The 21,153-nt window shown below is 36.3% G+C and overlaps 1 protein-coding gene across 1 annotated transcript in view; it reads left to right on the top strand.

The window, feature by feature from the left end:
- Positions 1–21,153, top strand: part of Tacr3 (tachykinin receptor 3) — a 99,058-nt gene that overhangs the window by 36,368 nt on the left and 41,537 nt on the right. Inside the window, exons 2-3 of the mRNA XM_005081978.4 lie at positions 4,438–4,626; positions 5,868–6,018. Of these exons, the coding sequence (XP_005082035.2) occupies positions 4,438–4,626; positions 5,868–6,018 (340 nt within the window). The remainder of the gene's footprint in view (positions 1–4,437; positions 4,627–5,867; positions 6,019–21,153) is intronic.

Raw genomic sequence — 21,153 nt, 5'->3', positions numbered from 1 at the left:
CATACTACTTCGTGAGAACATAAACTGATTCCACATAACAGTGTACCTATTGGAACATAAATTATTTAAAGTTAGAATAACTATAGAAAGAAGCCAATGAGTAATTTGGAGTTTGTTTTTAACCTATCTGTGTTACAGGACCTAGAAAGTAAAAGCAATTAATTGTATAAATATCTAAATGGCATATATAAACTTCTAGAGCCACAAAAGAAGACAGATTGTGACATAATTCAGTAATACACACTTCAGTAATACAGCACACTTTATTTACAAGTGTGCTTGGCTCTGGCAACACCCATGAAGCCATAACTGAATATATGATAAATACTTTGCAATTTAGAAGCAGCAGCAGCAAGAACAAAGCATGCTTGTCTACAATTCCTGTTATTGCATGCCTGACTTCAGCGTTTAACCCCGTGCTTCTGGATTTAGAGGATAAAAATGCTACTTTTGATGCTCTGTAAGTTTCCAGCTTATGTCTGTTTCTTCCTCACTCATGGTCTTTACATGACTACCAGTGTCATTGTTTGGGTCTATTTGGACTCTGACAACTACCAGAATATCCGGAGATTTGATAATTCTACTTTTTTCTGTTACACCCAAGGAAGATTGATAAAGATTTCTATTTTTGTAAAACTATGAATGATTTTAATATCAGTAAAGCTCAATTTTCTTATCTATAAAATCTACTGGTAGCACTTATTGATGTGGTTATTTTAGGCTTTAATGAACACATGGTGAAGTGCTGACTATATTAGTAATCAGTGATTACTGGTGGTATTATCTTCATCATCAAGAACATGAGGGGTGAATTTTAAGTAGCCTTCTATTCCAGCTGCAAATTACGTATCTTATACAGTTCACTTTGTTTTCTCAACCAACTACCATTTTTATACTCATGTTTTTTATTTTTTTATTTTAAACTTCAATAACATATAATTGATATATATGTATATATATATATATGCATAACCTGATGGGTTTGAGAAAATGTATTTAACAATGATACAGTCACCATAATCAAGTTACAAAATACATCCAACACCTCCAAAACTTCCAGCAGGGACAACATGGATGAAGTTTTGTTTTGTATTGTTTTGTGGTAGAAACACTGAACATTAGATCTGAACTCTTAACACTTTTTCCTAATATCACTTAGCATTACAGAGTCTAGGTTAAACAGATTTAGACGATTATTTCTTTCATAAATTAAACTTTATGCCCAGTAAAAATTAATTATCAATTTTCTTCTCCTTCCACTATTCTATCCTCTGCTTCTGTGAATATAATTATTTTAGATGCTTCATAGTTGTGTAATCTTACAGCAAAGTGAAATAAAAAAAATCACAGGTAGACAAATAGAATATTTGTATCTATGATTCTTACATATCACACATGGTGAATTGAGAATATTCCTTTAGGTAAATTGTTTTGTTTTATTTTTCTTTCTCTATTTTTATTTAAATGAGAATCAAGCTTGTTTCACATGTCAATCCCAGTTCCCTTTTTCTCCCCTCCTCTCCTGACCCCAACTAACTCCCTAACACATCCCCTATCTGCTCCCCAGGGAAAGTGAGGCCTTCCATGGGGGAATCTTCAAAGTATGTAATATCATTTGGAGCAGGGCTTAGGCCCTCCCTCATGGGTCTAGGCTGAGAGATTATCCCTATATGTGGAATGGGCTCCCAAAGTCCATTCATATGCTAGGGAGAAATACTGATCTAGTACTAGACGCCCCATAGTTTGCCGAGGCCTCCTTACTGACACCCACGTTCAGGGGGTCTGGAGCAGTCCTATGCTTGGTACCCAGCTGTCAGTCTGAGGTCCATGTACTCCCCTTTGTTCAGGTCAGCTGTTTCTGTGGGTTTCACAAGCCTGGTCTTAATCTCTTTGCTCATCACTCCTCCCTCTCTGCAACTGGATTCCAGGAGTTCAGTTCAGTGTTTAGCTATGGGTGTCTGCTTCCATCAACTAGTTGATGAAGGCTCTAGTATGGCTTATAAGTTAGCCATCAATCTCATTATTGGGGAAGGACATTTAAGGTAGCCTCTCTACTATTGCTTAGAATGTTAGTTCGAGTCATCCTTGTAGATCGCTGGACATTTCCCTAGTGCCAGATTTCTCTTTATAACTAACAAGGGTTCTTGTTGTTTACTAGCTTCTCTAGCAGTATGGATTGTAGGTTGATAATATTTTTTCTCTAAGTCTAAAATTCATATATGTGTGAGCACATACCATGTTTGTCTTTTTGTGACTGGGTTACCTCACTCAGGATGGTTTCTTCTAGTTCCATTTGCCTTTGATTTCAAGATTTCATTGTGTTTTCTGCTGAGTAGTGCTCCATTGTATAAATGTACCACAGTTTCTCTATCCATTCACCAACCCCACATCTGACAGAGGGCTGATTTCCAAAATTTACAAAGAACTCAAGAAGGAAGTCTCCAAAACACCAAATGATCCAGTTAAAAAGTGGGGTACATTCGTACAGTCCCAGCACTCAGGAGGCAGAGGCAGGTAGATCTCTGTGAGTTTGAGACCAGCCTGGTCTACAGAGTGAGTTTCAGGATAGGCTCCAAAGCAATACAGAGAAACCCTGTCTTGAATAACAAAAAAGGGGGGGGGGTTTACAAAACTAAATAGAGAATTCCCAATAAAGGAGTCTAAAATGGCTGATAGACACTTAAGAAAGTGCTCAACATCCTTAGCCATCAGGGAAATACAAATCAAAACAACTTTGAGATACCATCTTGCTCCTGTCAGAATGGCTAAAATCAAGAACTCCAATGACAGTTTATGCTGGAGAGGATGTGGAGAGAGGGGAACACTCCACTGCTTGTAGGAGTGTCACCTTGTGCAGCCACCTTGGAAATCATTATGGTGATTCCTCTGGAAAATGGGAATCAATCTACCACAAGATCCAGCAATTTCACCTTTAGATATCTACCCAAAAGATGTACATTCATACAAGGACATCTGTTCCGCTATGTTCATAGCAGCATTATTTGTAAAAGCAAGAACTTGGAAGCAACCTAGATGCCTCTTTAGGTAAATTGTAACTAATGCCTCTTTAGGTAAAGTGTAATTAATAGCAGTTTATAATTTTCAATGTATCTACTTAAAGAACTAAAATATGCCTAGAATTGCACAAACCAATAATAATAAACAATAGAACTCTCCTTACTCTTGAGGTTGCAATGGTTAGTGTGTGTGTGTGTATGCATAAGCCAGTACCATAATATTTTATCCTTATTAGTAGTCATCCTAAGCCTGAAGTATAATCTCTAAAAGACACAAATAAATAAAATCATGTTTGCATAACACAAATGAACCATAGTGAAAATGAAACAAAACAGCATGTTTTGTTTATTGGTGAAAACATGAATTAAGCTGATTTTATAAATATTATTTTATTTTCTAATCACTATCCAAATTCTGGCAATGAACCATACTTTATCCAATGTAAAACTAAAATTGTTTTCCTGAGATACATAGACACTATCTAGATTATAGGAATAGAATGACTTTTCTTTCCATATTGAAAAAATTCCCAAATTCCAAAGAGTGGGCTGCAATAGCCACATGGAAGTGTGCTCTTGTGAGCGGTAAGGCCACATTCCCAACTTAGGCTACTGATGATCTTGTAATAAACACCATGGATTCCTCCCATGGTTCAACAGAAATTCAAATTCCTGGATAATATGAAAGCCAAACCTCTATCCAGCCTGACGCAGTCACCCCAGCTGAATCCTTAATTCTTTTGCTGCTTTAAGTGAGAGTGGAGGTCACAGCCTTGCATGAGGTTCTTTATCTATGTCAGTCATCCAGCTATTATCCATGCTACCTAACCCTATTTTTCTATCAAGAAGTTAAGCCAGCAGAGGCATAAAAGAAATTATAATTGGTGGCTGGGAATATAACTAAGAGACAGAGCGCTTTCGTGGCTAGTGGCAGCGAGGCTCATGCTTGTCTCTCAGCACTGACAAAAAAAAAAGAAAAGAAGAGAAAGAAAAAAAAAGAAAAAGTGATGTTGCAGTAAAAAGCCTGTATTTTCAGGCATTCTGCAGATACCTTTTCAGTTCCATCCAACAGACATTTATGAATTCAGATAGTGTTCTAGACACAGCACCAAGTAATCAATACTGCCACTTATATTGTTTCCATTGATCCTTCCTGCACCCCTAAGGTGTGGGTGTTCTTATTTTTATTTTAAAAATAATGAAGCTGAGTTTCAAATGGCTAAGCAAGTCTCCGAATAGGATTTGATCCCAGATCTGCCAACTCCTGAGATAGTTTCATTGTCTTCTATCTGTGCTACCTCTAGATGCAAAATCCTTCTCACCTTAAATTCTGAGACACAGCTATTAAAACACCTTTGAAGCTCCATTTTAAATTCTAATAATGAAGGAAATGACAGATGCTCTTCTTTATTTCATATAGGTATATGGCCATTATCGATCCTCTGAAACCCAGACTATCTGCCACGGCCACCAAGATTGTCATTGGGAGCATTTGGATTTTGGCATTTCTACTTGCCTTCCCTCAATGTCTTTATTCCAAAATAAAAGTCATGCCAGGACGTACTCTTTGCTATGTGCAGTGGCCAGAGGGTCCCAAGCAACATTTCACGTAAGTTAATTCTCCTTGACGATTTTCTACTCAATCTATCAAATACTTAGGGACGTGAAAATTGGAGAAAAGTGATGCAGTGTGGACATAGTCACTCACCTCAGGACTCCTGTATTACTTGGAGAAAGACATGCAAAAATGCACTGCAATGTGATGTGTTGATTTGTAAGCCTATAAAGGTTTTTAATTGGAGATGTGATGGCTTCTGTTGAGAAGCACTAGCTGTTCCTAAAAGGGAGTGGTAAAAGCTGGAAACAATGTACCAGGGACAGCAGGGAGTTATTGACTGGGGAGCTAAGAAGTGGGAACTAAGGCCAATGTGTTGATTGCTCCTTTAGAAAGCATGGCTAGACCAGAGGGAAGTCCTGGAAGGTGTTTTAATTTTGTTTTGCTTTCATTTGTATGTATTTGTTCATTCCAGAAAGAAAAAAATTATCTGAGAAGACAAACCACAGTTATAAATTCATTAATTTAAAGCCATCAAAAGACAGTAGAAACCACACACAATGTGTAAAATTGTGTATGGGCCAGGATCATATATATTATGCTTCCATTTTGCTTTGATGGAAAAGTATGGAATCATAGATTTAAATTTAGCAGTGTGTAAAATTGTGTATTTATCACACATGATGTGCTTGTTATTCAAGTTAATAAGGCAATAGAATATACCATGACCATGGAGACATGCATGTAAATGTTTTTAACCTAGTTTATTTGAAAATCAAAAGAAATGCACAGCGTGCCTCAGAGTACCTAATTCCTCTTTTCATGCAGAAGAAAACTGTTTTATGAATGCCTGATGTCACAAGAATAAATAGCATAGTCTCTTGTGGAAAAACGTACATATCATGGCTGGCTTATTCTTCCCTACACCCTTACCTTTGAGGATTTAGTTCAATAGTTTAGCTCAGCAATTACTAAACAAAGGGCCAAACCATGAAACCATGGGGCCATTCAGCCTTGATTCTAAGTGAAGGGAATATGCGTAAGTTAAGAGAAGGCTTCGTTTATAAATTTTCATTCACAAATTGCAGGTTGGGAATGGGCAATTAAAACATTTGACACGTGACCCTAGGTTACAATGCTCCTATGACATTTTGATAGGTTTGTGGAATGAAGACATAGCGATAAGGTGAAAATAGCTGTTTGCATTTGTATGATGATTTAAAGCTCAACAATTTCTGAGCCCAGTGTGTTTCATTCCGAAGGGTTCTTGAGTGCGTGTGTGTATCTCTCTGCAGGTACCACATTATTGTCATCATCCTGGTGTACTGCTTCCCATTGCTCATCATGGGTGTCACCTACACCATAGTTGGAATTACCCTCTGGGGAGGAGAGATCCCAGGAGACACCTGTGACAAGTACCATGAGCAGCTGAAGGCGAAACGAAAGGTACTGTCCCTTGTAACTGACCTGACAGTGGTGTAGACTAGGTCACTTCTGAGATGGAAGAGAAAACTGACTGGTGTCATTTGATGCAGTGTGCTTCCATACCCCACTTCAGCCCTCCTGAATGCCTCCTTTGTTTGGCAGAACTTTTCTTCTCCATAATCTTTCTTGTTGTTGCTGGCATTCTGCAAACCTTGGTCCTGGAAAGTCTGTGAATGTCTGTCTGCAGTATAAGTTACATCCTTACTGATGACTGTTTTGTTACTCACCTCTGTGGCCCATTCTTGGTTATTTCACCTGAAATTGTCAACATTTTGCTTAAATGGAATCTGTCTGATTTGATTTCTGTGTGTGTTGCTAGTTTTGTTTGTTTTTGTTTGATTGCTTATTTGGTGCATGGTCAGAGTACCTCTGCTGTACTCTGAAATCCATTCAAAGCTGCTTTATCCCAGGTGTAACGTGGCTCCCTAAAAGTTAGAACAAGGGAACTTTATCCTCCAGCTTGTAACATAATGAATGACACATGGAAAGTTAGTTATTAAAGGTTTTGTTCTCAAACCACAAGCTGAGTTAAAAGAACTATTAGCATTCTAGAGTTAGAATTCATAAATAGAATCTAGAACGATGTATCTAGTACAGTACAACACTACAGTTTCACAAATCCTCTCATAAACCACTTGGCCTCATGTAAAGAGGAAATGAGGAAGGAAACTATCATGTCACTTTTAGGATATTGATAAAGAAATTAAATATGAGATTTAATCATTTGGATGTTGTCAGTATTGCTCTGTTCAAGTGTCTGAAAAAATACATGGAGATGGTCTCAAAGTCATGTGTAATTCTTTATTTTTCTGATGTAACATCTTACCTGTCAACTACCAAAATCCTTGAGGTTAAAACTAAACTCATTCACTTTGGAAATAGAAATGTTAGCCTCCAGTCTTTCCCTCATAATATTTTCATAAATGAATCCTACCTCTTCTCTGTAATTGAATGAGAAAAATAGAGTGATATTTTCCTATTTTAAACTTTTTTGGTGATCAAGATAGTCTTTGAGTTATCTTCAAGTTGCAATTTTTATTTTATGGTGGTTTTATGGACAGACAATTAGACATCTCAGTCAACAACAGGTTCATTTGGAAATTTGTGAGTATACACTATAGTCTCAGAGTACTAATTTTTCAAAGCCAGGCATACTGGTATCACAGAGTTCCTGAACATGAGAAAATTGTGGTCCAAGTATACTCCTTGATTTTTCTTGCCCAGCTAAGATAATCAGGTACATTCCTGTTCAAAAGAAAATCTATCTTGAGTCAGTTCTTATAAATATCTCTATACAACCCATATATGTTGGGTATCTGAGTACTTTTGGCTCATGTATTTCTAACAGGAGAAAAATGCAAAATTATTGTATACTATTTAGCTCTATAAACTCCCATGATCCCTAAGAACAGGAATAATCAAGAAGAATAGGTCTCCATGAGATTGTCATTGTCCCATTCCAGCAGGAAGGAAATTTGAGAATTCCACTCCCTCTTTCCCTACTGATGTTGGTTTTCAATTATTTTAGGGTTGAGATTGGAAGGAGGTGTTCAGACTTAGGCATCCCTTTCAGATAAGTTAAGGATTTCGATGGAATAGAGATGTTTAGCTTAGGGAATATGTAGATTATAATTGACTTTATGTTCCTCTATGTATATATGTTGCATAAGTTTGAGTTTGTATAAAATTTAAATCGTCTATTTAGACTAAAAGGGGACTTGTAGGGGTGAGCCCACAAAGCTATCCACCTAAAATGGGTGGAGATATGAAAATTAGGCAGGTGGGCTATTTAAAGAAAGGTAAACTCTCACTCTCTTCTCTTCTGGAAGCCTGCCATGCTTTCTGTCTCCTCAGCTTGTATGTAAATAAATATATTCCATAGTGAATTGACCTCCCATCTCACAGTTGTATATCTGTCAAAATGGAAAAATCCACTAGAAAATGGTTTGTATTTCTTGGCAGATGTTCCACACAAAAAATAGTTCAAACTCTCCTCCACATTAACCTGATTAAATCACTTATTCTCTATAAAGAAGTTCTCCTTAATTATTCCTATTTGTAATTTTAAGACTCTTGACAATGACAAGACACATCCCAAAATACACATGTGACTGAGACAGAGGAATCCTCCTGGAATCTTGGAATATCTGTCTACAACGTTATGCTAATTAGCATTTGTGCATCCAGGACCCTTGGGACTTAGCATTCTTTGGTTCTAATACCCAGTGCCTTTCACACAGCATCACATAGTCTAAGTTCTATTGTCATGCTCTTCTCTTGTCTATTTGGACAGCCTGAAAGCAGATGCAGAACTCATGTTCACATGCAAATACAGAATTCAACATTTTTCCTGCTAACTGAACAAGAAACTTCTAGGATGCTATAGATTTTATTTTTTAAAAAAGTGTCAAGACAAAAGACATTAGTTTCATGAACCCAATTGTGACAAGAACATAAAGGGGAAATACCCCATGATTTCTTTTAACCATAGGAACAAAGGCAGCAACCTTGAGTAGGGGTATATTTTACATTTTTAAAATTTGGTGTACCATCTCATGCTGTTATGTTAGAAAATATCCATTCAACCATGTTAGACAAAGCAATTGAAAGCACATTTCCCTCTCCATATTTTAATTCACACAATATATTTTATGCTATTAAACTGAATTTTGACTTAACACTCTTTGTCTGTTGGCTTCCCAGAAATAACAGTGAAAATAGCAAAGTATACTTTCACTATCAAAAAGAGAACTCACCCCACATTGTCATCTGTAGTACACTGTAGTTGCTTGTTTTTACTCTTTTGGGGGCCTGCCACCCAGCTCCCAAATAAATACACAGAGTCTTATTCTTCTCTATGAATGACAGGCCTTAGCTTTGCTTATTTCTAGACAGGTTTTCTTAAATTATACTATCTCCCTTTTGCCTCTGAGATTTTGTCATTCTCTGTCTTACTCCATGGCTGGCTGGGTGGCTGGGTGGCTGGTCCCTGGTTTCTTTCTCTCCTCTTCCTTTTCTCGATCCTCCCTCTTCTCTCTTCTTTTCAGCCTAGATTTCTCCTCCAATTTATTCTCTCTGCACTCCAGCCTCACCTATCCCTCTCCTTCCTTGCCATTGACTGTTCAGCTCTTTATTAGACTAAACAGGTGTTTTAGAAAGGCAAAGTAGCACAGTTTCACAGAGTTAAATAATGCAGCATTAAAAACTACAACACATCTTTACATCACTAAACAAATATTCCACAGCATAAACAAATGTAGCACATCTTAAGCTATTATTTCACAATAGTAGAGAGAATAAAATAAAATAAAATAAAATACTGACTCTGAGAATGCACTAGCACCTTTTCATCTGTGTTTTAGCAATTTATTTCTCTATACTCAAGTTTATTTCTTGTAATTAAAAAAACTAAGAGCTAAAAAAGTAACTTTCCAAGTCTCTGCCATGCATCAAAATGTCTCCACCAACAAGAAGTAGATATAATATGAATTTTAAATAGAAACTAATGATTACTTATCAAATATTTTTCATTCAGTTATTTATTTTGTTTGAACTGAAGAATCAGTGTACAGTGTTGGAATATATTTGCTTCATATCTTTCTTAAATTATTCAAATAACTTCACTCAGGCGAGAAAAATGAATCATGCACTTGGTTCTTTTAAAACTGCATTCTTTTAGTGGAAAAGGAACAAAAACAAAGCCACATACATGGGAAACATATGACAGGACTGAAATCTGACGGGACTGAACCACATTAGCAAGTACAGAGGTTTTTAACAGAGACAATGAAGCTAAAAATCTAATAGCTGTCTGTGCACTCTGGCTGTGTGGTACCTTGTGCTACAAGCTAAGATCAGAGAGCCCTGTGCAACTGTGCTCTGCATTGATTGCTGGCCCCATGTCTAAACCCTTTGGCTGACTAGTCTCCTTGACCTCCATGGCTGACAGTGGAAAAGACTCATTGTGGAAAGCCTTGTTTCTTTCAGGTTTTCCAATAATCTTTGAGAAGTAAAGGTATTTCTTCCTTTATTAAAAGATAAGATACATATAGGTCTTGACTGCTTAACAATGCCTTGAAAAGATTTCCAGAGATTATTCTCTGTGTCTCACAGTTGGCAATTACAGTTTCTGGGAAGACGAAGTCAGGTCCAGGCATCTTAGATTTCGATGAAAAAATAAATCTTAACACACGAGATATATAGCAATCGCCATAATTCTCAATACTCTAGGACACACTGTAACTGAGCATAATGTGTTCTTGTGATGGTGGAAGAAAATTCAAAATAAGCATAGCTAAGACATTAACAAATATTAGAAGAGAATAATTTATTATCTGCAACCAGCAAGAGCACAGAAGTTTTTCCAAAGTAATATTCTCCTTGGACAAAGAAAGCATGCAGATTTATCCAGGGGGATTATGTGTATTTACAAAGAGGCTGGCTTATTTCTAAGCATTCTCACTTTAGGGTCACAGAAATGAAAGTGCTGGAGAGGAAAGTATACTTTAATGGCTTATTGATACAAAGAGACTGCCTCTGAGAGTGTCTGCCTCATCTAATGGCTAACAATTGGCCCTGAGTCATTTTATTCATCATCCTTGAGCAGGTCATGGATTGTTATCATTTCTAAGGATGATAGGGAGAAATACCCAATCTCTGGATGATAGGGATACCCTACCTCTGTGTGACAGTGATGCTTGTGATATGGATACCCTACCTCTGGATTATAGGGATGCTAGGGATACCCCACCTGTGAATGACAGGGATGGTGTGTCTTTCTAGTCAGAGGACTGAAATCTCCTGATGCTAAATCAAGATAGGTGTCATAACTACCCAGGATCACCTACTATCATAGACATGCAAGGTTATGTTTATATGTATGTGATATATAGTTCAATATTTCAATGTACATTTAAAATATGAGATAAATCATAAATTGTCAGTAAATCAACATTTGTAATTTATGAAGATTGAAAACAAACTAAATGTGCTAGAGAACACCATCCAAAACACAATGAAGTCAAAACACAATGAAGTAAATAGGTCAGATAAAAAATTAAGATATGGGCTATATTGCTATTTCTTATCTATAAATGTATTATATATTATTTTAAGTTTGGTTAAAACATAAAACATACTATATGTTTGGAAGGTTAAAGTTACATAAACAAATATTTGAATTATACTAGTGGGCAGAAAGAATCACTTATGTCTTCAATTTCCTTATTACTTTTGCTCTTATTTTAGAGTAAGTGTATGCTCTGGTACAAAGGAGTGGGCATTTCGAGACTTCCTTGAGCCTTATCATTTATTGCTGTCTCTTTATTCTAGCATAATGAATTCAAAGAGTCATGCTTTGCACCTTAAGAAAAGAGTTCATGCTTAATAAGACTAAATAAATGCTGTCAGAATAGGGCTAAGCTAATCCTGGCAGGACCCTGTTTTCCAAGTTCTTAAAATCTTAATCTCTTTGTTTATAGAAATGAAATCTTAACCTCTGTAGAAGAAAAGTTTTAGGTTTTCATGTATGTGAATGGTTTAATTGTGTTTTATTAACATCATCAGATCTAAATTGTGTTTTATTAACAATTTAATTTGGCAGAGTATATTTTAAAGCTGTCATCTTGTTCTGCTTTGATTTTTCTAGGAAAGGGCCTTTTATATAGAATTTTGAAAGATCTGAGATTGAGTTCCCTCTAGGGCAGTATCTATGCAGTTTGGGGTAAAAGATAAAGTATTTACCAGCTTTTGTGAGGTTTTGATACAGCTGGGCCAAGGTAGAATTATGTGAGTGGTTGCTCTGTGCTTTTCGCATATAACATTCATTTTATTCCTAACATCTAGGAATTTGTACCTATTGCTTATGAAATAAAAGCAAATCCATTATCATTTTCGATAGATAGGAATAATATGAATTTGGAGATTAATTTTTGATGGACTGTGAGAAAATTTAACAATTGTCCAGGCCAACTTTTTCATAACCAAATCTTCCTTTCCTATATGTTATCGAATTCCCCCTGAGATAAGAGACACACTGAAAAAAGTGATAATACACCATCATGAATGGGCTGGAGTCTTGACAGGACAGAGGACATATTTTAAATTCAAAAGGGGGACACTTTCTTCAACTACCAAATTGTTACCTCTCGTTTTAAACAAAAACAAAATTGGTATATTTTGCAGGCATGGAAAAGTTAGAGCTATTAGCTGACTTTAAACAAAAGCTATAAAAAGCTTTACCCTATATGATTGAGAAAAAGAAAACCAGGTATAACGGGGGTAACCAGTTCCATTCTCCCACAGGAAAGAACCCATTAGCTGCCCCCTAGATTTTTGGCTCTATTTTAAGGTTTATTGTAAAGTGATACAGTCGAGAGAAATGGTTCTGTCGATTTGTGGACTGTACCAGTAGTGTGGATCACTGAGAAGGCGGATCTGGAAGCGGTACAGAAAGTTAATGTCCCCCTTTTCTTAATTTGAGTTATTTAAGTTGGGCTATTATTTCAGCTTTTTTTTTTTTTTTGGCAAAATTCTGAAGGAAAGGGAGCTTTTGCCTCAGTAGAAAGAAACCACTGTATAATCAACTCAACATGGGTCATTAGTTATAAAATCATTCTTGCTGACAATCATACATTTTAGCATCTATCGCAGGCCTATTCTGACTATCCATTTTGTTTGAATTTGCCTACTCTACGAGTTCTGAGAAATGTTGTATTAGAAGCTGTTAAGATGCGGGTAGTAGAAAATCTTAATTGTCAAGCGAGGTTTTGCTGTCCCATGGGGACTTCTGGGTACGGGGCCAAATATCTGGATCAGATATTGCTGCTTTTAGCTGCTTGTCAGCCAACGGGAGCACAAGCAACTGGCAGTGAAGTCATGACTGCCCGTCATGAAAGGGGCCACAACAGTCACTGGAGATCCACCAAGGAGTGCCTCACCCTCCTTGGGGATCGGAGTAGAGATTGGGTGGGGGACTGGGGGACCTGGTGGGGAGGGCAGGGGAGGAGGGGAGGGAGAGGGAGCTGGGATTGACATGTGAAACAAGATTGTTTCTAACCTAAATAAATAATTAAAAAAAGAAAGCAGGTCACTCAGCAACATAGAAATTAATGCTGTAGGAATTTTGAGCCAATTCAAAGTCAGAGGCTCAATAAATCATGTGTCTTCCCTCTCTTGGTATCAATAGTTCGTTTCTTCTCTGTTCTGTGCCCATGTTGGTGGACAACACAGAGTGTGTTTCCAATATTGAACAAAATCAGTATTTCTTTTACATATATCTATGGTAACCTGGGCTCTTCAGAAAAAATCAAGGCTGTGTTAAGGGATCAAATGGGGAGCCCTGTGGCCCCATCAATTGTATCTGCTTTAAGCGGGGAGTAGGAATTAATTTGGCTCCCTTCCTTCTTCTAGTGTTGTAGGGAGAGATCTTACGTACCGGTAGTATTGATCAGCGCTACAGACACATAGACCTGTCCCTACATAGTGTCCATCCTGCTATGGATGCACACTGATGTGGACACAGCCTTTTTAGTAACTAATTGGTCACTCTCTGGGAGCTGACGGTACTCATCCAAGATGATTTGATTTCATCTTTCCTTTGGAGTTACCAGAAGAGGCCTAACTGGAAGGCAACTGCCAAAAGGGCATCTTTTTTATCCTGCTTAGTCCACAACTATGGGGTTGAAAGTCTCAAATGCAGTCTCTTCCAGCTGAGATTAGTCTCTGACTGTACAACTCTAGAAGGAATTTTCTTTTGCTCTTTCTTTTCTATTTTTTAAGTTGGAAGTGCTAGATCAGAAATAAGCCTGTAGTTTCTGGGATTATGTAGTTATCATCTTTTATAAATCAAATTTTTATGGCTTAAGCCTTGTTTCTCATTTAACTTTAGAACAAAAAAATCTTACTTTATGACAAAAAATTATAAAAATTTATTTTTGATAGTTGCTTTCCTAAAAATACATATTTTTGTTCTTCAAATCTTTGTTATATTTTCCTTACTATTTGATTGTCCTTTTGGCTTTATTTTGATTCATTTTTAAATTTATATTTTGAAGCAACATTTTAAGAAATTTCCAATTTAGAGATAGTATTTTCCCATAGAAAAAATCATTAGCAGAATGTATTTTACAATATTAAATAACTTTTGAATACAAATTACATGTCTCAATGTGAATTTAAAATTTTTAATAGCAACAATTTATAGGGAAGGCCCAAGACAAAGGCAATTTTGAATTATCAGGTGTATGTTAACAACATAAGACTACAGTGTGTCACATTTATTAATAGGGCCAAATATATGTCACTCCTTCTTTGAAACTTAAGAAGCTAGGGTTAGTTGTAGATGCTATTTTTGAACACATGGATGTGCTGAGCTGTCTTGGCCTCAGACCAAGGCTGCTGTTGCCTCTGAGCTTTCTACTCCAAAATAGTTGACCATTGCAGGTCCTGGCTACAGACTCTTTAGGCATCACAGCCCTGCTCGAGAATTCCACAGTTTAATGAGCAGGCCCAGAGCATCTGGAAACTAACCTCTACTGTCCCTTGATGCCTTACACAGATAGCCAAAAAGAAACAATCATAGTGTGAGACATTTTTCAACAAATTTACATTTGAACCATTTACATATGAACTGTACATATGAGTCCCACCCAATAAGACTTAAGGTTATTCTTTTAACTACTATGAAAAGACCTTTCTCTCTCTCTAAATGGTGTGATCTCCTGTCTGGATACATAGAAAGCAATGAACAGAATATCTCTGATAAAGAGATATATCCCCAACGAGCTAACAACTCAGGCAAAACAAATGCTAACAAATCTGAAGACAGTATATAATAACAACTAATGAAAGCAGAGGCCATGAATTTGAAAGAGAGCAAGGAAGAGTACATGGTAGGGTTAGGATGGAGGAAAGGGGAGGGGGAAATGATGTAACTATATTACAATTTAAAAAACATAAGCAAGCTACAAAGAACAAGTGTTTTCTGAACACAGTAGGGTACATGTGCATATGAAATCACAATGCTATAAGAACATTTATTTTGAGACAGGGCCTCACTATGTAGCTCTAGTTAATCTTGAACTCTCTATGGAGACCAGGCTGAACTTGAACTCACAAAGATCTACCTACTTCTACCTCCTGAGTGCTGAGATTAAAGCTTTGATGCCCAGCAATCCTTATTCTCCCCAAAAGTCTAAGTTAACCTATTAGTCAAATATATTTAAGTCATATAAACTGGAAGTATTTGGGCTAATTTAACAGTTTTATTTTATGTGCATGCTCACTCTCCTATAACAAATTTGATACCATGCCAACAATATATGAACACAAGCATACATATAGAGATAAAATAAATATAACCATCCATATGCAATATACAAAATATACTTTAAGACTTTTCTCAGTAGCTCCAATCTATTTTTATAGCTTCAGCTTTAGTATCAAATTCATTCTTTTCAAGGTTTAACTATCAGCTGAAATCAGAAAATGTATCTCCTGTATGTAGGGCAAAACATAAGCATGATTTAAAGAACAGTACAAAACAAAATGTCAAAAGTGATGCTTGCTATGGGACTATATATCTTACATATTAATTTTAAGAAGATATGATAATAAAGGAGTAGATATTTTTAGAAACAAATTTATTTTGTAATGTGTTTTAAAATGGTCAACAAAAATGTTTAATCATACTGTGGAGACTTATTTGTAGACACATTTAACATAACTTGCTTTTAAACAGACATACAATACTACTTTTTATATTTATCCAACCCTAATTACTTCTTTTAATTTTTTGAGATTATAATATAATTACATCATTTCCCCCTCTCTCTCCTCCCTCCAGAACCCACCATATACCCCCTTTGCTCTCTTTCAATACATGGCCTCTGATTTCATTAATTATTGTCACATGCATATATGTATGTGTATACACATATATTCCTAATTACAATCTGCTCATTCTGTACAGTGTTGTGTGCATGTATGTTTTCAGAGATGACCATTTGGTATTGGACAATGAGCATTTATCTAATAGCTGTTTAAAAATATGCGTGACTTTTATTTTTTACTCATGAAGCTCAAAGCCAGTGATGCATAAAATTTTCAGAAGTTTCAGAACTTTCAGCTAATTAAATACTCAGAAATACACAGGTCTTATTGCCATGAGTATGTGTTTGTAAAATTTAAAACTTGAACAGAATAAAAGTTCTTAGACTTGGTTGTTCCTATGCACAGCATGAGCACTTTTTTATCATTTTTTATTTTAATTTTAAATAGCTTGTTTTACATGTCAATCCCAGTTCCCTCTCCCTCCCCTCCTCCCGCACTCCCCTTCCCCCCCCACCCTCCCACCCTATTGCCAAATCCTTCCACATAGGGGATATCTAGAGTCTGTCATTTCACTCTGGGTGGGGTCCAGGCACTCCCCCTAAGAGTCCAGGCTGAGAGAGCATCCCTCTTTCCCTGGAATACAAACAGCATGAGCACTTTTACCTGATCAAGTTCATGCATATATATATGACTTATTTCTTATGGTTACTTCTCCAATTCATTCTAGTGTCCAAGTCTTTCTCAAGATTCTATCATGATCACCACATTTTAGTCATAGTTTTTAACCTACTTTTTCTCATTTTTATTAGCTCATTAAAAATATCATGAGTGTGTTTAATCATATTCCTCTCCCAACTCTTCCCAAATGCAGCCCTTTCCCAACACAACCAACTTTATGTTTTGTTTTTAAACCCAAACCCACTTTGTGCTGTACACTTATTCTTTTATGTGCAGTCTTCCACTGGAGAACAATTGGCCTACCAGGGACTGAATCTAAAAGTGTAGCTACTCCTCTCTCAGCCCTTCACAACAATAGCTCTTCGATCAATGGATAGAAATTCTCTCCTCTCCCCCCTCCATGCTGGGATTTTGTATGGGCCTTCTGCATGCTTTCAGCAATTGTGATTTCATATGTGCGTGTACCTCACTGTGTCCAGAAAAACATTGTTTCCTTATAGTCACCTACCAAGTCTGGCTCTTACAATCTTCTTACCCCTCTTTCTCAACAATCACTGAGCCATGGAAAAGGGTGTTTCTATATATGACTCATTTAGAGCTGAACATAACTTTATTCTCTGCACTTTGACCACTTGAGAGTCTCTGTTTTAATGACCATTTATCGAAAGTCTTATTACATGGGTTTTTCAAAAAAGCCACAGACTGTTGAGTAAAACTCAAAATATTAACTAAAGGAGTCTGGCTTAAAAACTGCTCTCAACTTTTGCATTACACTGCTTTCAGGTATATTGAGCTTTGAGAGAGTAATTCAATAGTTATCTCTTTAATTACTAATAAAATTTCATGCATATAAATTCTTTTAGCCTATGAATACAAATGATGACTTTTTTTCTTCAATTTCTATTACATCTTTCCCCACACTTACAACTAGTCCAGTATAATTGGGGGAAAGTAGAAAAAGGTATGTTTTTTACTTACATTTGGCAAATATTCCATAGACAAGATGATATGAAAGAAAATATGAAGAGGAATAAGAGAAATATGGTCCTTAGAATATTGACTTGTACAGTGCCAAGTTGTGGTGTTTTCATGTAGTAATTATGTCATAATTCTTCATATGAATATTCATTTATGTATTTATACATAGTATATGTATAAATACACTATGCACATCAGAAGTCTACCTGATGGCAAAACAATGATGAAGTCTGAAACTAGCTCAAAACCTATGATTTAAAAAAAATCATAATTTGGTGACTGTTTATATATAGTCACCAAGAGCAGAAAGAAAAATATTCTCTTCCACTGTTCAATTGTTAATAAAATGGATACACCACTGATACAAAGTAGAAAGTCTGAATCAGGTTTGTGTCTGATATCTACAATCTCAATATTTAGGAGGATGAGAGAAGAAAATAATTTCCTGAGCTACATAAAGCTGAGAGAGATAGAAATAGAGGGAAGGAGGGAGGGAGAGAGGGAAGGAGGGAGGGAAGGAGGGATGGAGGGAGGGAGGGAGGGATTGCCTTTATGACAATTCAGCAGGGTTTTGTGATAGGGAAGATGAATTTACTATAGGACAACCCAGAAAAGGTGAAATGACTATGTACAAGTGGGAGTATGTACCACTTGATAACTTAAAAAAAACAAACAAACAAACTGGTGGTAACCTTTATGTGCAGTAAGACTTGCCTTTGGGTCACCAACTCACAAGTAAGGACATAGAAACTTATGAAAGCTTGGCCCTAGTTTAGACATATTTTCCAACTAGCTCTTATAACTTAAATTAACCTGTTTTACTAACCTATTTGCTGTCACATGGCCTTGCTAACTCTCCTCTGTACCATGTGTCCAACTTCTTCAATCTCTTGTTGGCATCTCCCACACGACTACGTTCATCTAGATTCATGTTAAGTTCCTCTCTTTCTCCATAAGTCCCACCTACTCTCTCCTGCCTAGCCAATGGCCATTCAGCTCTTTCCTAAACCAGTCACCACAGCCCATCTTTACACAGTGTAAACAAATATCCTGCAGCATATGTGCACAGGTCCATATTAGCCCACTCTGTTCTTGATTAGAAATTTTCTAAGAAGAGTGTACTAGCACACTTCTAAATTGTGTAAGAACCATGAAGACAAATGCCTGGCCTACTAGGAGTCATAAACACCAGTCCACTCACGCACCCTCCATCAGTGTCCTAACCACTGGAGCCTAGACTAGATGGGGGCAGAAAACAACCATTTTGCTACACTGTTTGTATTTAACTTTTTGCATTTAACTTATAATTAATTAAAATAAATATTTCCAACTAATATATAAAATACCTATGGAAATTCTCCTTTTTATAGAGATTACCAGTTGGAATCTGATTATACAATATCCCTTGGAAAGATGAGTTAATACTGACTGATGATACATCTATTTTGCGACTGACTTCAAAAAGTTCATACCACCTGCTTCATGTTTTTGGCCTAGTAATTATGTGGCTTGTGTGGATAACAGTGTGTCGTCTCTTAACTTCCAATCCACTATCAGCAGGAATGACATTTGTGGCTGTTTGTTCAGCATGGTGACGGACTGATTATTATTGACTAGTATCTTTATGTTTTCTTTGGTTCTATTTTTGAGAGATTGTTTGTTTGAAAAGCACTTACTGAGTTTGAAGAAATCTGTGACCACAAAATAGAACAACTACATTTAAACCCTAAGACTGCATTGGGTTCAAGAAACTATCTGACTATTTTTCAGTGGCCCAAAAAACTATTTGGCTATGTTTTTAGTAGCTCAATAATAGAAATTATCATATTAAAGTCATAGTAGTAGCCTATCCAATGAACGTCTCTTATTTTATTCATTTAACCACTAGAATGATGAAATCTAAATATACTTTTTCTTCACTTTCTTCTTAAAATAATTTGTAATTAAAATTATATCATATACCAAATCACAGTTGGTCACAGACATTCTCTGACTTAGACCTATTAACACTGTGAGATAATGTTTTGCACAAACCAATAGTGTAACAAAGGCTTAAAGTGTTTGACTTCATTGAAATTATGGTGTCAAATAAATGGAAAAGACTGCTTTGCAACTCTGTCTACCACTAAATTTGAGGAAATGATCAACTGCTTTTCTATTGCCTTTTATAATGCATTATAGGTAAAGTTAATATCAGAAAGGGGGTAAGCTTTTAGAGGTGGGAAAGGGTCTGGAGACATGACTCAAAGTTAAGAGCACACACTTCTCTTGCACGTAATACAAGTTTGGTTCCCAGTACCCACTTCAACTGGGTCACAACTGCCAGCAACACTACTTCAAAAAGAGTCCAGGGCTTCTGGATTCCTAGGGTACCTGCACTCCTGTGCACATACTCACACAGAGACACATAATTAGGACCACTCCTGCATCCAGATCATGCTATCTGCATGCACATTGTCTTTTCTTTTTCTTGTGAGATATTATTTAATTAGCAATGATCTGTTTAGTACGCCTTTTCTGAATTCTCCCTTATACATTACAGTAAAAAGGAGTTTATTTCTAGCACTGTTGATATTGAGAAAGGGTAACAAAATCTTCTTGAATATATACATTGAATCACACATACTTTGGAATAAATAAATTATATTAACATAGTATTTTACTCTATGAAAGTTAAGTTGGTACTTGAAAATAATTTTGTGAAGGCTGCTGAGTTAGAGCATAGTGAACAATACAGATAAGTAGCAATCCTTCTCTATCAGCAAAAGAACAAAAGTCCTACCAATAGCAAGATGAAGCTGTGCTGTTACCTGCCATGTTGTGCAGTTGCCTGTTAATAATTAATATTTATTACATCCTGTAGAAGCCATCCAATCTTCAACTTTCAGTTTCTTATAAATATATAGGTAGTTCATAATTTTCTATTCATTCAGCAACTACTTTGTTGAGAATACATGATATCTACTTTCCTAGGCATACTGGATGCAAATAATTAAGAAACGTGAAGATATTCAGTGAAATAACCCTGGCCTTGCATCATCCACAAATCTGTCTGCTTTGACCTCTAACCTACATTCTCTATTCCTACTACAGTGAGGAATTCCAGGTCACAAAATAAAACCTGTAAATTGTGTTCAGACGTAGCATCTTCATAAACAAGAACTCCAGTTTTGCTTCAGGACCTACAGGATGATTGCAATAGCATTCAAATATTGTCTAAGGTTGCTAATTTTAGAAAATTATACTTTAATTTTCTTTCTCTACCTCCACCTAGCTTCTGACCTCTCCTATATCCAAACAAACTAAAAGTCATTTTAAAGTAGGTTCCCTATGCCCTTCTTACTCAGTTCATCTCTTACCTTCATGGAAACTTTAAGATCTTCCCTTACTCATTGTCTGGCATCTTACAAGATTGATAGTGCTCTGTCCTGCAGGAGGGGAAACTCTTTATTGACTTTCCTTGGAATGTTTTAGTTCCTTTATAAATAGTGTCGATTACTTCCTTATGTCCTTTCAACTATTTTCCTTTATCTGGCATTAAGTCCGGGCTATTTCTAACTCTTCTTTCTCTGAGTAATTTATTTCATCCACCTGACATAATTATCATCT

This window comes from Mesocricetus auratus, unplaced genomic scaffold, assembly GCF_017639785.1.
Source record: "Mesocricetus auratus isolate SY011 unplaced genomic scaffold, BCM_Maur_2.0 Super-Scaffold_100009, whole genome shotgun sequence".
Lineage (NCBI taxonomy): Eukaryota > Metazoa > Chordata > Mammalia > Rodentia > Cricetidae > Mesocricetus > Mesocricetus auratus.
Note: the sequence above shows the minus strand (reverse complement) of the source record. Positions and strands in the feature narration are given on the sequence as shown.